General features: G+C 40.3%; 1 protein-coding gene across 4 annotated transcripts in view; it reads left to right on the top strand.

The window, feature by feature from the left end:
* Window positions 1-5,292, top strand: part of CDC42SE2 (CDC42 small effector 2) — a 130,010-nt gene extending 124,718 nt beyond the window's left edge. For 3 of the 4 annotated variants that reach the window (XM_061188135.1, XM_061188136.1, XM_061188137.1), the window contains 2 exons: window positions 2,070-2,186; window positions 2,761-5,292. In XM_061188135.1, coding sequence (XP_061044118.1) covers window positions 2,070-2,168 — 99 coding nt within the window. In that variant the 3' untranslated portion in view covers window positions 2,169-2,186; window positions 2,761-5,292. Of the gene's footprint in view, window positions 1-2,069; window positions 2,187-2,760 lie in introns of those variants that run through there. The other variant, XR_009700765.1, reaches the window with a different exon arrangement.
* Window positions 5,293-17,302: the final 12,010 nt, after the last annotated feature.

A 17,302-nucleotide genomic window follows, 5' to 3' on the forward strand; every position in this document is an offset into this window, starting at 1 on the left:
AATGCCAATGTTGGTGTGTTTTAATGTTTCCCAGAGGTCTCTGAGACTGTCCTCATTTCTTTTCATTCTTTTTTCTTTGTTCTGTTCCGTTGCAGTGATTTCCAACATTCTGTCTTCCAGCTCACTTATTTTTCTCCCTCAGTCATTCTGCTGTTGATTCCTTCTAGTGTATTTTTTATTGCAGTTATTGTATTGTTCATCTTTATTTGTTCATTATATCATCTAGCTCTTTGTTAAACATTTCTTGTAACTTCTCAGTCTGTGTCTCCATTCTTTTTCCAAGATTTTGGGTCATCTTTACTATCATTACTCTAAATTCTTTTTCAGGTAGGCTGCTTACCTCCTCTTCATTTAGTTGTTCTTGTGGGTTTTTATCTTGTTCCTTCGTCTGAAACATATTTCTCTGCCATCTCATTTTGTCTTTCTTTGTCGACTCCTTTATGCCGGCTGGAGGATCATAGCTCCTCTTGCTTCTGGTGTCTGCCCTCTGGTGGGTGAGAGTGGTCCTCAGGCTTCTGGAGGTTTCCTGGTGGGAGGGACTGGTGCCTTCCTGCTGGTGGGTAGAGCTGGGTCTTATCCTTCTGGTGGGCAGGGCTGTGTCAAGGGGTGTGTTTATAGGTGGCTGTGAGCTCAGTATGACTTTAGGCACCGTGTCTGCTGACGGGTGGATCTGTGTTTCTCTCTTGCTGGTTGCTTGGCAATTGCTTGCTTTTAACTGCACCAGTTTTATGTCCTATTCCAAGGAAACTTCATTGGTACATGTAAAATTATGGTTTGTTTTTTTTTTTAGAAGGTTGATTAATGAAGTCCTGGAGAGTATATGGCACTCCTGGGGCCACTCAGCAAGGTTGCAGGTAGAGAAGATGAGTGCACAGGCCTGGAGTTCTGCCTTTATCAGGGTTGAGGATAGGATGCCTCGCGTTTCACAGGTTCACTCTTTACTGCTTCCTCCTGGCGTTGTTGTGAGGGTTACATGATGTCATATTTTGAAGCCATCCTGTAAACCTGAGACCAGCCTGTTCTCTGAGGGCTGTTAAGGGCTGTTTGCAGGCTCAGGTAGAAGATGAGTCAAAGTTCAGGGGCTCTAACCATGTGATAAAAGCTGGAGAGAATGATGATTCCACCCTGGGCTCATATGAGAAAAGGGTGTACTACTCACAATCTTTAAATATGCAAACTTGTCTCCTCAGGTGTGGCCTCTGGCTAAGCTTGCTTTGAATATTCCAAGTCTTTGGATTCTTATACTCCTTTCCACTTTATCAGACTATACTAAGACTGTATTAAGTATGTAAATTTTACCACATGGACTTTTTTTTTTTTATTTATTCATTTATGTATTTTTGGCTGCGTTGGGTCTTCGTTGCTGCACGTGGGCTTTCTCTAGTTGTGGCGAGTGGGGGCTACTCTTCATTGCAGTACACAGGCTTCTCATTGCGGTGGCTTCTCTTGTTGCAGCATGGGCTCCAGTAGTTGTGGCACGCAGGCTCAGTAGTTGTGGCGCATGGGCTTAGTTGCTCCGCGGCATGTGGGATCTTCCCGGACCAGGGCTTGAACCTGTGTCCCCTGCACTGGCAGGCAGATTCTTAATCACTGTGCCACCAGTGAAGTCCCACATGCACTTTTAAAGTTTATCTTTGGTTCAGTTTGATTCATATTTATTTTTGAATCTGATTCTAATCCAGGTAATTGAGGTGATTATATATGTGAGGTGTTCGTAAATTAAGGTGGTTGAGGAACAAAGTTGAGTTCATCTGTATCCTTTTAACTGCTTTTGAAATGTAGCCAAGTGCCTTGTGAATTACAAAACTTGTTTTTTGTAATTGCCAAGTGGAGAAAGTTGCAGGAGTGGGGGGATGGGTGGAGAGGGAGTTGTGGCAAAAAAAAAAATGCTTTGGTCACTAGCTTCAGCATTTTGCCTTAATGAGAACAAGTTTAAGTCTATAAAAGGTATTTTTTCTTCTATAAAAGGTACCCTTTTGGGAAAAGCAGCCCAGCTAAAATATTAGGCAAGAGTTGCTTACTTGCAGTGGCCCTAGTTCCTGACTGGTTCTGTTCTTGTCTTGTTGCAGGTTAGCTCCATTCAGAACCAGATGCAGTCCAAGGGAGGCTACGGAGGTGGCATGGCTGCCAATGTGCAGATGCAGCTTGTGGACACGAAGGCAGGATAGCCCCGGATCCCTCCTCCAGTGAGTACCTCAGAACACAGGCTGGAAGTTCAGATCATACATGGCCACTAACAGCTGATGACATAGACAGCCTTAGTTTCATCCTTGGGGTTAAAAAATAAATATCTTGTTCTTTTTAAAAAATTGTGAACTTACTAGAAAAGGTGAAAATACCTTAGTTGGGCAAGTGATGACCTTAGGCAGTTACTGCATTTTGAATATTAGTTTCAGGTGGTTGTTTTCCTTATGAGAAACTTTAAATGCTTTAAGACATCTTGTTTTGGGGGAGGCTTTGACTGAGATTCTAGTGACAAGATGTATCTTATGTGTCCTTTAAACATGAGTGAAGTTACTGAGTATTGATACTGCACGAAATCCCATGTGTAGTGATTTTATATTTAATACCATTATGGATAAACCTTTCATTATAAACTTTTCAAATTAAAAAGACAACTATTAAGAGGCATGAACCCCTAAAGGGTAAAAATCATTTGGATTATTCTTTGGTTTTATAGGTTGTGAATTTCTATGTTTTGTTTCCACTGTTGTTTAATTTTTTTTATTGTGATTGCTTTTCTTTTCAATTGCAAAAAAGTGTGATGGCGTCTTGTTCACCCTGTTGTGATTACTCCAGTGACACGTTACTGTTCTGCTCTGAAGAAACTATTGTCAGAAGAATCCTGCATTTCCTTCAGCTGGCATGCATGCCTTTGGACTCATGGACAGAGTTCTTTGGATTGTGGCTTAATGATTGATTTTTATGAATATGGATGTGATTTTAGCATGATCTTTTTTGTGAATGCTAGCACTGTTTTGCATTTTTTCCCGCATTTTTAACAATTTTCTCTTTCCACCTCCAACCCCTCTGCCTTATGATTTTATTGGTAAGCAAAGAACTGCTATTTTAATTTGTCACCATTTATGTATATTTATTTTGGAAGGTATGAGACCCATAAGCACAATGATGATTTCTATTCATTTGAAACTTCAGCAGAGTAGTATGTGCATGTTTTATGAAGTTGCTTGTATGGGAGCCCATGGGATGCCAGAAATGAACATTTCCTTGCTGCCATGGGCTGATGATACTGCTGCTATTAGAGAGAGGTTAGCTGTGGCACCAAGTCACATCAGTTTCACAAAAAAAGGCAATTTGTAGCTTATTTTAGAAGTATGACTTTTATTTAGAGTTATAAAAGAAAAGCTTGCATTCATAAGGCATTCATTCTGTTGTAAATGTTCAATATATTTATTTGAGAGCAAGGGCCTGGGATTGTAAAGAGGTATGGTTATGTATCTGTGTGTGTGTGTGGGAATACCCTCATTGGGTCTGACTCTGAGCATCATGATCTTTGTTCATTTCTTTGTGTGCTCAGTCTGTTTTCACTTGTTTATGTTTAATATTATGGTATCCAGTTGCTTCCAGTAGCAGTTTGTTGAGCTTTTGGCCTGTGTTCCTAACTGTGGATTTCAGTCATTGGCCTCTCCATCTTCCACATATTTTGGGGCAATGGAAGTTGCCAGGAGCAACAGTTGACCTGGCTGTGTTGTTGCCTGTGAAAACAACCTGCATGGTGACTTATTAAGGTATTGGTGAGAAACCTTTGGCTCAGGTTCCAAAATATGTTTATTTATTCTTCACAAATTGTATTTCTGTAAATGCTTCTCCTTCCCCATAAGCCAAATTAGTGGTTTGTTTTTTCATGAAAATGTTTAAATTATGTCCAGTTCAGCCCTATGTAACAGTTTTACATTTGGTAGGAATAACAGTTCATGTAGGAAATAGGGCTTAATTGAAAACTGACTTAGAAAGCTATAAGGAATTAGGTAATTGCATAAATAAGGAATTAGGTAATTGCATAAAGGAAGAGAGATCATTTCTCTTCACAAGTTCTTGTTAAACAAACAGGTAACGAAATAAATATTGGGTTTATATAGGCAAAACATGGAAGCATTTCTTCCCCCAGTTCTTTTGGATTTAATTTACCCAGTACAGCAGGCACTAGAATACTCAGTCCTTATATTTCTGCAATTTGAGTCTTCATAGGTGTCAATCCCAGAGACTCTGTCAAGGAAAAACATTTATGCTTAACAGTCAAAATAGGCATTTTTCAGTTTAATAACTTCTGAACTTGAATTCATCTGATGTCATTAATTGTGTTGATGATACTGCATTCTGGATTTTGCCTGAGTACCACTGTCTTTCTGTTCATCCAGAGACAGGGCACTGCAGTGTGCAAGCTCTTTAAGGGATGGATTTTGTTTGGCCTTGTCAGTGCTGGATGCTATGTAGTCTACTTCTAGTCTGACTTTAAAAATTAGTACAGATTTTATAACTAACTAACTGTGTAACTCCTGGAACAATACAGGGAGCCATGGTCCCTTTTTCCCAATCTCTCACTTTCCTGATTCTCCAAGGACCAAATACTCCAGTGAGCACTGGAGCATGTCTCCATGGTAAGCCAAAGGCTGCACTCTTCAGCCTCTAACTAACTGTTCTGCAGCTGCCACTGACTTGACAGGCACAAGTAGCCACACTGTGTGCAAGAACACATGCCCAGGAAGGTGCCAGTAATTATTCAAAAGAAGTAAAATTACCACCAATTTTAAGATGCTAACCTTGGACACAGATTTTTTTTTTTTTTTAGGGAGTTAGTTAGTTAGCAGGTCCCACCTGGATAAGTGGGTTTGTAAATCTTGGGAGGTCATTTGCTCCCCATAACAATGTGTGAAAATTGAAGCTAACTAAATATGATTGACTGTTAATACTTTGCTGAAATACATGCTAACAACTGTTAACTAATGACATGCATTCTGTAAAAAAGTGGTGCCCGTGAGCGTAGGTTGGAAATGTGAACTGTGGTGACTGGGTTCAGCTTTCCAATGCAGCATTATCAGTGGGCCTTTAAAGAAAGATACTTTGTGAGTATATATTAGCTTTCACTTTTGTTATTAAATTATAGCAGTTCTATTATAGAGAGCAAGTTTGCCTTTTGTTTAAAATGACTTCTGCTCAGCACCCAGGAGATAAAATTGACATATTTTTATAATATAAGCATACTTTTTTTGTACATTGTGTTCATTCTTGAATAAAGTAAGTTCAGTGTTTGTTGGCTTGTAGATAATAAAAAGAAAGTAAGTAAGTATTTGATTTTGTTTCAATAAATGTTTTTCAATCCTGGTTTGGTTAATTCCTTTCTTTCAAGGAGATATTTAATATCACCTTTTTAGCCTTTCTTTCTTAGATTTTGAGTTATATGTTTTGAAAATTTCTAAACTTGTAATCACCTTATAATTTAATTAATAAATGCCTAGACAGAATGAACCTAAAAAGTCCTACTTCCAAACATTTAAAAGTAGGAAGAAACTAAAAATATATAAATATCCCCAATTTTTTTAACAAAGGTATCCAACCCCAATTCATTCAATTCTCCTTGCAGAAGCAATTTGTCCTTACAGTGTATGTAGGATTTAAATAAGTAAATAAAAGTAAGAATTCTGTTCCTCAGTCAGTCATAGAATATGTCCATCATCACAGAATGTATGGGCAGTTTGCTCCTAAAATAGGACATCATTGGTTCCCATCAGGGGCAGTTTTGTTCCCCAGGGAACATTTGAAAAATGTCTGGAGATATTTTTGGTGTCGTCTGTCAGTCAGTCAGTCAGAAACTAAGGAAGGGGTGCTGTTAACACCCCTGGGAGGCCACTAAATATCAGCCCTCACAAGAGAGAGATGTCACAGTGCCACAGCTGGGAAACAAACACTGATTTAGAACAAAGATCTATGTACTCACCAGATCCTGTTTGTTTGTTAGAGAATCTTTCTTTCTTTCTTTAATGCATTGGTCAGGTACTGAGAATAGGTCAGTTAGTTAGGTTTGGCTGTATCATGAGAATTGCCACACAGTATTCTAAAATAGAAAAGTTAATGAGAAAAGTATCAGGAAACAATATCTCAAAATGTTTCAATAACCTTTGTCCTCAGCTCATGGCCAAGGGCTCTAAAGGGAAATTGGGTTAAGATGAAAGTATGTGAAGAAACTCATGTTGTATATTAATTAGGAGCTCTATTTCAAGTATATGTTTTTAAAGGATATGTGTAAAAGGCACAAAAAAGTAGGACAAATCTATTTTAAAGTGTCAGAGACATAGACTGAAATTTGCTAAAATTGTGAAAATGCAAACATCTACAAAATTCATGTATACCCTGTGCTTAAAAGATACTTTCAGCAGACTAGTAAGAAAGCAATTGAAATTTTTACCTTCAGCTTACTACTGTCTTCCATCTAGACTGGTCCAATAAGAGAACTTAAACCATTAAATGACTCATGTTAATCATTTAATATTTTAGCACCTAAACTTTGAGTATTCAGGATGTTTCTGAGATGAGGGTTTTGTTGTGGGTTTTTTAAATGCTTTTACCAGATACAAGCAGCCTCTGGGCTCCTTTTGACCCTACCCTTATCCTCTCAATTGCATCATCTTGATAGTGTTCTAGCTGATCTGCCTTTGATGTCCAAAAGAAAAAAAAAAAAATACTTCCAGAGTAAGAAGATCCAAATGTTTGATCTGGGACTTCACAATTACTACAAGAGTGGTGGTTTTGGTACCAAAGAAAGGATGATTTTAGTCTCACTGAAAGATAAGGGCAAGAGAGTAAAAACAGTGTCAATTCTAACCCCAAATTTTCTCCTCTGTAAATCCAAGCTCCAGAGTTGTTAACAACTAGAGCATTTACTCCTCACTAAACCTCCTCTGTTCACCAGCTTTAGATAGGTGAATACACTGAATTCCTAGGCACTGGTTTTTACTTTTGTTTTTGCTCCTTTACAGAAGCAGCAAGTAAGATACTTCTTTAAAAATCTCCAGAGCTTGACCTAGTTAGTTACCTTTTTCTTTTTAAATTTATTTTTGGCTGTGTTGGGTCTTCATTGCTGGGCACAGGCTTTCTCTAGTTGCAGTGAGCAGGGGCTACTCTTCATTGCAGTGCACAGGCTTCTATCACAGTGGCTTCTCTTATCGCAGAGCATGGGCTTTAGGTGCACAGGCTTCAGTAGTTGTAGCATGCAGTCTCAGTAGTTGTAGCTCACAGGCTCCAGAGCACAGGCTCAGTAGTTGTGGTGCACAGGCTTAGTTGCTCTGCAGCATGTGGGATCTTCCTGGACCAGGGCTCAAACCTGTGTCCCCTGCATTGGCAGGTGGATTCTTAACCACTGCACCACCAGGGAAGCCACTAGTTACCTTTTTCTTAATGTTCCTAATTGAAGCCATCTAAACACATCCATCTTTTAAAGATCTGTGTGCCAGAAATCTCTGGCATTCCTATACACTAATGATGAAAAATCTGGAAGTGAAATTAAGAAAACACTCCCATTTACCATTGCAACAAAAAGAATAAAATATCTAGGAATAAACCTACCTAAGGAGACAAAAGACCTGTATGCAGAAAATTATAAGACACTGATGAAAGAAATTAAAGATGATACAAATAGGTGGAGAGATATACCATGTTCTTGGATTGGAAGAATCAACACTCTGAAAATGACTCTACTACCCAAAGCAATCTACAGATTCAGTGGAATCCCTATCAAACTACCACTGGCATTTTTCACAGAGCTAGAACAAAAAATTTCACAATTTGTATGGAAACACAAAAGACCCCGAATAGCCAAAGGGAGCAGGAGGAATCAGACTCCCTGACTTCAGACTATACTACAAAGCTACAGTAATCAAGACAGTATGGTACTGGCACAAAAACAGAAATATAGATCAATGGAACAGGATAGAAAGCCCAGAGATAAACCCACGCAGATATGGTCACCTTATCTTTGATAAAGGAGGCAAGAATATACAGTGGAGAAAAGACAGCCTCTTCAATAAGTGGTGCTGGGAAAACTGGACAGGTACATGTAAAAGTATGAAATTAGAACACTCCCTAACACCATACACAAAAATAAACTCAAAATGGATTAAAGATCTAAATGTAAGGGACCTAAATGTAAGGCCAGACACTATCAAACTCTTAGAGGAAAACATAGGCAGAACACTCTATGACATAAATCACAGCAAGATCCTTTTTGACCCACCTCCTAGAGAAATGGAAATAAAAATAAACAAATGGGACCTAATGAAACTTAAAAGCTTTTGCACAGCAAAGGAAACCATAAACAAGACCAAAAGACAACCCTCAGAATGGGAGAAAATATTTGCAAATGAAGCAACTGACAAAGGATTAATCTCCAAAATTTACAAGCAGCTCATGCAGCTCAATATCAAAAAAAACAAACAACCCAATCCAAAACTGGGCAGAAGACCTAAATAGACATTTCTCCAAAGAAGATATACAGACTGCCAACAAACACATGAAAGAATGCTCAACATCATTAATCATTAGAGAAATGCAAATCAAAACTACAATGAGATATCATCTCACACCAGTCAGAATGGCCATCATCAAAAAATCTAGAAACAATAAATGCTGGAGAGGGTGTGGAGAAAAGGGATCCCTCTTGCACTGTTGGTGGGAATGTAAATTGATACAGCCACTGTGGAGAACAGTATGGAGGTTCCTTAAAAAACTAAAAATAGAACTACTGTACAACCCAGCAATCCCACTACTGGGCATATACCCTGAGAAAACCATAATTCAAAAAGAGTCATGTACCAGAATATTCATTGCAGCTCTGTTTACAATAGCCAGGACATGGAAGCAACCTAGGTGTCCATCATCGGATGAATGGATAAAGAAGATGTGGCACATATATACAATGGAATATTACTCAGCCATAAAAAGAAATGAAATGGAGGTGTTTGTAATGAGGTGGATGGAGTTAGAGTCTGTCATACAGAGTGAAGTAAGTCAGAAAGGGAAAAATACCGTATGCTACCACATATATATGGAATCTAAGAAAAAAAAAAGGTCATGAAGAACCTAGGGGCAAGACAGGAATAAAGACACAGACCTACTAGAGAATGGACTTGAGGATATGGGGAGGGGGAAGGGTAAGCTGTGACAAAGTGAGAGAGTGGCATGGACGTATATATACACTACCAAACGTAAAATAGCTAGCTAGTGGGAAGCAGCCGCATAGCACAGGGAGATCAGCTAGGTGCTTTGTGTCCCCCTAGAGGGGTGGGATAGGGAGGGTGGGAGATGCAAGATGGAAGAGATATGGGAACATATGTATATGTATAACTGATTCACTTTGTTATAAAGCAGAAACTAACACACCATTGTAAAGCAATTATACTCCAATAAAGAGGTTAAAAAAAAAAAATCTGTGTGCCTTTCAAATGTCTGAGCTGACTGAATCCTTTACCCTGGACCCTAGCTCTGTGCTTTGAGCTCCCCAGGGCCTGTCCACCTCTGATGAGGTGCATGGACCACCTTGTTGACTGCAGCATGTTCAGGCAGTGTCAGGAAACATTGTTTTTAAAGAAAACCAGAAACAACACCCAAAATATTTTACTTTTCAGAAATAGTGAAAAGAAGCTTAGTCTGTTAGGGATGTTATGTCAAAATACCCCAGATTTGGGTGGCTTATAAACAACAGAAAGTTACTTCTCACAGTTCTGGAGGCTTAAAGTCTGAGATCAGGGTGCCAGCAACAGTTAGGTGAGGGCCCTCTGCCAGATGCAGATTTTTCATATCTTCACCTGGTGGGAGGGCTGGGGAGCTCTCTGGAGTCTCCTGTATCCAGCACTAATCCCATTCTTGAGTTACATCCTTGTGACTGAAGCACTTCCCAAAGGCTGCACCTTGTAATAGCATCACCTTTGGGAGTTAGAATTTCAACATGAACTCCACAGGGCACACTACCGTTCAGAACATAGCACAAAAGGTACAGGGAGCGAGTGGCTGTAGACATCCTAAATTTGAGGGGAAAAATGGGAATATAAACACAAGGGGCTCAACAACTCAAAGTGGGATATATCCAAAGAGGCCCACACCAAGATTTAATCAAACCATCAAAAGTCAAAAACAATCTTAAAAGCACCAAGAGGAAAGCAATACAAAAATCCTCAACAAAATAATAGGAAACAATTCAACAGCACATTAAAAGAATTATACATGATAACAAAAGGATTACACATGATGACCAAGTGGGATTTATTCCAGGAGTGCAAGAATGGGTCAATATAATAAGGTCAATCAATGTAGTATACCACATTTGCAGAGTGACAGTGAATAAAAACCCATTTGATCCCATCTCAATGTGACAAAACTCAATACCCTTTTACAATAAAAACACTCAACAACCTAGGGATAGAAGGAAACAAAATGAAGACCATATATGAAAAGCCCACAGGTGGTATTCATATTCAATGATGAAAGACTGAAAGCTTTTCTTTAAGATCAGGAACAAGACACAGATGTCTGCTTTTACCACTTTGACTAAACAAAGTAACTGGAGGTCCTAGCCAGAGCAGTTAAACAAGAAAAAGAATTAAAAGGCAGTTACCTTGCTTCACACACAACATGATCTGATATGTAGAAAGCCCTTAAGATTACAGCTCACACACACACCTGTTAGAACAAATAAGTTAACAAAGTGGCAAGATACAAAATCAACACACAAAAATCAGTTATGTTTCTGTACACTAACAATGAACAATCCAAAAAGGAAATTAAGAAAATGACTCCATTTATAATAGAATCAAGAAGAATAAAACACTTAGGAATAAATTTAACCAAGGAGGCAAAAGACTTCTGTGCTGAAAACTACAGAACATTAGTGAAAGAAATTAAAGAAGACACAAATAAAAGACATCCTCTGTTTATGGATTGAAAGACTTAATACTGTTAAGATATCAGTAGTATCCAAAATGATCTACAGATTTAATGCACTCTATCAAAATCCCAGTGGCATTTTTTTCAGAAATAGAAAAATCCATCCTAACATTCATATGGAATCTCAAGGGACTCTGAAGAGTCAAAATAATGTTGAAAAAGAAAAAGTTGCAGGTACCATACTTGATTTTAAAGCAATATAAATCTACAGTAATTACAACAGGGTAGTACTGTCATAAAGAGACATATAGACCACTAAAATAGGAAGCCCAGAAATAAACTTTCCTATGTCTGGTCAAATGACTTTCAACAAGGATGCTAAGACCACTCAATGGATTAAAGCCAGTCTTTTCAACAAACAGTGCTGGGAAAATTGGATATCCACATACAAAAGAATAAAGATGAACCATGTCATAGTATGTTTAGGCTACTACAACAAAATACCACAGACTGGGTATCTTATAAACAACAGAAATTTATTTCTTATAATTCTGGAGGCTGGGAAGTAGAAGATCAAGGTGCCAGCATGGTTGCCTTCTGGTGAGGGCCCTACTTCCTAGCTCATAGCCAGTGCCACCTTGCTGTGTCCTCACATGGTGCAAGAGGCAAGGGATATCTCTGGAGCCTCATTTATAAGAGCACCAATTCCATTCAGGGCAGAGCCTCCATGACTTAAGCACTTTCCAAAGGCTAACCTACTAACACCATCACATAGGGCATTAGGATTTCAACATATCAATTTTGGGGGGGCACAGGCATTCAGACTAGCAGACCATTACTTTAAACGATATACAAAAATTGGATCAAAGACATAAACATAAGACCTAAAACTATGAAACTCTTAGAAGAAAACACAGGGGAAAAGCTTCATGACAGTGCATATGGCAATGACTTTTTTGGATAAGACACCAAAAGCACAGGCAACAAAACTAAACAGAGAAAAACTGGACTACTTCAAAATTAAAAACTTGTGTGCATCAAAAAAATACAATCAACAGAATAAAAAGGAAACCTATAGAATGGCAGAACATTATTTACAAATCCTATATCTGATAAAGGGTTATATCCAGCATATACAAAGAACGCCTACCACTCAATTACAGAGAACAAACAGCTCAATTAAAAAGTGGGCAAAGGACTTGAATAGACATTTCTCCAAAGAAGATAGACAAATGGCCAATAAGCACATAAAAAGATGCTTAACATCACTAATCATGAGGGAAATGCAAATCAAAACCATAATGAGATAGCATCTCATAATAAGATGGCTTTGGTAAAAACAAAAAACAAAAGAAACAAAATAATGTGTTAGGATATGGAGAAATTGGAACCCTGTGCATGTTGGTGGGAATGTAAAATGGTGCAAATGCCATGGAAAACTATGGAGGGTCCTCAAAAAATTGAAAATACTACCATATGATCTTACTTTTGGGTATATATCGAAAAGAATTGAGAGCAGAGTTTCAAAGAGATATTTGTACACTCATGATTACAGCAACATTATTCACAACAGCCAAGATGTAGAGATAACTCAAGTGTTCATCGACAGCTGAATGGAAAAATAAAATGCAGTATATACTTAACAATGGAATATTATTCAGCCTTAAAAAAGAAATTCTGACACATCCAACAATGTGAATGAACTTTGAGGATGTGATGCTGAGGTAGGCTGGGACCTGGGATCCTCTACTGGAGTGCCTGCACCTGGACAAACATCTCCTTGAGCAGAAGGGTACAAAGAAACTCTAAGTGGCTAAAAATAACTGCATGCATGAGCAGTTGGGGCATCATGACCACTATACGAGCTTTGTGGGGAGGCAGTAGTGAGCAAGTCCGCCATTTTGGGGGTGCCGGGAGCAAAAGCAGGGTACTGCACATGATCCCTGCACACGGCACCACCAAGGGGATGGACAGACCACCTAAGCTCTGCCTCCTGCCCAACCCATGGACCTGCCCCTGTTATCCCATTTAAGGACCCAAACATTTCCTCCTGGGGAGCGGGCAAGGATGTCTGTTTCTTGCTTTGACTCCCTCGTGCTGCAGCGTGAGCCCCAGTAATGCCTTGCCTGAAATTCTCTGGCCTCTTATGAATCTCTATTGATTAGTCCAAGGGCCTGGGTCAGTTAACAGTTCCACTTCTGTGAGGTGTATCGGGTGGTCAAATTCTTAGAAAGTCAAAGAACAGATTAGGTGAACTTGATCAAAGGCAACAGCAGAGTGGGAAAATAAAGAGAAGGGAAACATTAAGAAAAGTATGACATTTACATTCTAATCAAGTGTCCACTGAGAACTGCCTCCAAGTAGACTTGGACATACAGCTGAGAAATGCAAATCAACCACCTGACATCCTTTTCTCTATTCCTCCTAAGTGCAAACTTGGGATAAACTCTAATTGAGACCACTTGTGCCCAACATGCTGTGCCACCAGAAATGATGCTTTCAGGATTGACATCTTATTAAAAAGGTTCATGGGAACATGACCATCACAAGAACCAAAGACCCCAAAAGAGGCCATGTCAGCAACTGCCCAGTACCTCAGGACTAAGGTGCATTTGTTCCTGTAGGCAGCAGGAGTTCCACGCAGGCTGTAACAGCCATTACACACGAGGTCTTTGTTTGCTAGATGCCACTAATAAGGTGATGCCTAATGCTTTATACAGAGCACCCTCACTGTGCCTGGCACATAGCAGGGACTTAAGGGATAAACGCATCATGCATATCTACGGAAAAACCATTTATGTTTTCCATTAAAGCCTCATACCACACACAGGATCGGACATAGATGTTGATCTAGTGTCCCATGTGAAAAACACCATGTGCAAAAAAAACTCTGTGACGTGGACGTGGGCCTTTCCTAGCGTGCTGGCACTAAGGAAGGGGAGACCCCAGTGCAGCCCAGCCAGTTACTCTAGGAAATCAGTGAGTGGCAAACACAATGTGTTCTAGGATTAGACAGACCTTCTTGACTTGGATTTTAGAATGCAGGCTGTGCTTTCTCTTCCCTGATTCTGGCACCCTCCTTTCTCTGCTCGGTAGTGGGGACCTCTGTGGAGAGCTCTCTCCTGCCTCGCAGTCTCTGCAGCTCTCAGGTACAACGAACAACCAGAGAACAGCAGGTATGTCAGTCTAGCTCAATGACACCCTTGGTGGTTCATAAAATGAAGTACTTACAAGGACTGTACAGAGAAAATCAGCAGCATAGGCTTCTGGTGAAATAGGTGGTAAAAGTACTAACAAAAGTATGATCTCTATTTTCTTTCCAATTTTAAGAAACACAGAAAGTGGAACTTCCAGTACAGGTTCAATTATTGGCTTATTCATTAGACTTTGGTTCCAGATTGCCAAAACACTGCAGGCCTTGCCTCGTGGGAGGGAGGAGGGCCTGGCTGTGGGGCTACGTGAAAAGATGGGACACCAGAGGGAGAAGGTGAGGAGACATTTAGTAAACACCAGTCACCTGCTAGGCGTGGGCTTGGCTCATTCTCAAAAACATCCTATTTAATAAGAGCTTTGGGGCTTCCCTGGTGGCGCAGTGGTTGAGAATCTGCCTGACAATGCAGGGGACACGGGTTCCAGCCCTGGTCTGGGAAGATCTCACGTGCCGTGGAAGAGCTGGGCCCGTGAGCCACAACAACTGAGCCTGCGCATCTGGAGCCTGTGCCCCGCAACAAGAGAGGCCGCGACAGTGAAAGGCCCGTGCACCGCGATGAAGAGTGGCCCCCGCTTGCTGCAACTAGAGAAAGGCCTCGCACAGAAACGAAGACCCAACACAGCCAAAAATAAATAAATAAATAAATAAATAAATAAAAAATAATAAGAGCTTTTACTCTCCCAGTGTCATAGATGATGGGACAGATGATTAGAGAGGGTAAATAACCTGCTCAAGGTCAAACAGCCAATAACTGGACATAGTAGTCTTACAGTTTATGATGAATGTCATGGGGTCATACAGGAGCTGGCCTTGACCTACATGCTAGGAATTCCAAGGAATGCCTCACACTGGCCTGCATGCAGTCACGTACACACGTACACACATGTGTATGAGGCGACTTGCAGTCCCACCCAAACCCCATGGATTGGGAAAGGAATAGTTGCCTTTAAAAAGGGAATGGGGGAATTCCCTGGTGGCGCAGTGGTTAAGAATCCGCCTGCCAATGCAGGGGACACGGGTTCGAGCCCTGGTCCGGGAAGATCCCACATGCCGCGGAGCAACTAAGCCCGTGAACCACAACTACTGAGCCTGCGTGCCACAATTACTGAAGCCCACGGGCCTAGAGCCTGTGCTCCGCAACAAGAGAAGCCACCGCAATGAGAAGCCTGTACACCGCAATGACGAAGAGTAGCCCCCGCTCGCCGGAACTAGAGAAAGCCTGCGCACAGCAACGAAGACCAAACGCAGCCAAAAATAAAATATAAAATAAATAAATAAATTTATTTAAAAAAATAAATAAAAAATAAAAAGGGAATGAGGAGTTGTTGCAAGACAAGGAAAGGCAGGAAGGCTTGTAGGGCAAAATGCAGGAGTGGGGTTAAGAACAGGGGTTAAGTCCGCATCCTTCAGCTGCTTGCCAGTGCCTATCTCAAAGGAGACGAGGTTTACAGATGAGAAGAAAGACAAAGGGCAGAAAAGAGAGGATTCTAAGCCACTCTGCTGGACTTCGGGCTCTCCTTCGCTGTCACCTGAATGGAGAGAGAATACCTGGCTCTGAAGCCTCAAACCTTCCGCTCCTCAGAAGCCCAGACCCAACACTGCATTCGAGACCCTGGAGACCTGGGAAGACGCCATACTCTTTAAGCCAAAAGGTGTCGGCAGGACAGGGTTCAGGATGACCCAACACAAAATATTTTTTTAATTGGAAAATTAAAAATACTGAAAAGAAAATAAGCAGTAACCCAGAATGCCAGGAACAGCCTAGCAGCAGAACCTACCCTGAGGTCCAGGCTGCAGTGGGCTTGCGGGCTTTGGGGAGGTCAGAAGCCAGAAAGGAGGTTCAGTGTTCAGCTCCAAGCAGTGAGTCCACACAGGATTCCCAACCTCCTGCCGTCCTGAGCACCTGGGTCCCCAGCAGATCTCCAGACCACGACCCAACACCTGTCCCCTGCATGCGCTTCCTGGAACAGAAAGAGTTCTTCGGTCCATCTTGTTTATTTCTCTGCCTCTCAAAGGAAGCCATGAGCTCAAATAGGATTTAAATATCTAACCTTGGTGATGACAGAAAAATAACTGCTTTCAAGTTTGTTAGCTCCTCAGCATGATGAAGCCCCAGGGTTGTAGTGAAATGAGTGCTTGACAAGCTGGAGTTAAAACCTAAGGGTAAGTTTCCCTGTGAGTTTTTGCCCTTGGTGCAAATCTCAGTGCTGACTAGCCACTTGATCTCTAGTGCCCTAGGGGATTTTATGGGTGAGATGCAGGAGGAGAGAGCATTTGGAGTTTGGGTTTATTAGGTATGTGCAACTGCCCTCAACATACTTCTGGTCTCAAAGGAGTTGAAACCTTCTATTACTGCCTATGAGTTTCCCTCTCCCTCTCTAGCTGCAGCCACCACAACTATTTCATTTGTTAATCTTTCTTGGGTTCGATTTTTGCGGGGCATTTAAAAAAAACTGTGGTAAAATACACAAACATAAATTTACCATTGTAACCATTTTTGAGTGCACATTTCATTAGTGTTACATACATTTACATTATTGTGCAACCAACTTCCAGAACATTTTCATCTTGCAAAACACTGAACAACTCCCCATTTTTCTCTCCCCAGCCTTTGGCAATAACAGTTCTATTTTCTGTGTCTATGTATGTGACTACTCTAGACATCTCACACAAGCAGAATCATAGCAGTATTTGCCTTTTTGTTACTGGCTTATTTCACTTAACATAACATCTGTTTTCAAGGTTCATCCATGTTGTAGCATGTATTAGAATTTCCTTCCTTTTTAAAGTTGAATAATATTCCATTTACATATATACCACATTTTATTTATGTATTTATCCATCGATGAACATTTGGGTTGCTTTCACTTCTTGGCTATTGTGAATAATGCATGAGTGTACAAATCTTTCTTTGAGATTCTGCTCTCAATTCTTTTAGAGGTTGTATCATTATCAACTTTTTCAGGAACCTCCATATTGTTTTCCATTGGGGATGGAACCATTTTACATTCCCACCAAGAGTGCACAGGGTTCCAGTTTCTCCACATCCTTTACAACACTTGTAATTTTCTAGTTTTTTTTGCTTTTTTTTTTTTTTTTTGGAGCATAGCCATCTTAATGGTTGTGAGGTATATTGTAGTTTTTTGCATTTCCTTCTTGAGCAGTGATGTTGAGCATCTTTTCATGTGCTTATTGGCC

Source organism: Eubalaena glacialis, chromosome 4 (assembly GCF_028564815.1).
Source record: "Eubalaena glacialis isolate mEubGla1 chromosome 4, mEubGla1.1.hap2.+ XY, whole genome shotgun sequence".
Classification (NCBI taxonomy): Eukaryota; Metazoa; Chordata; class Mammalia; order Artiodactyla; family Balaenidae; genus Eubalaena; species Eubalaena glacialis.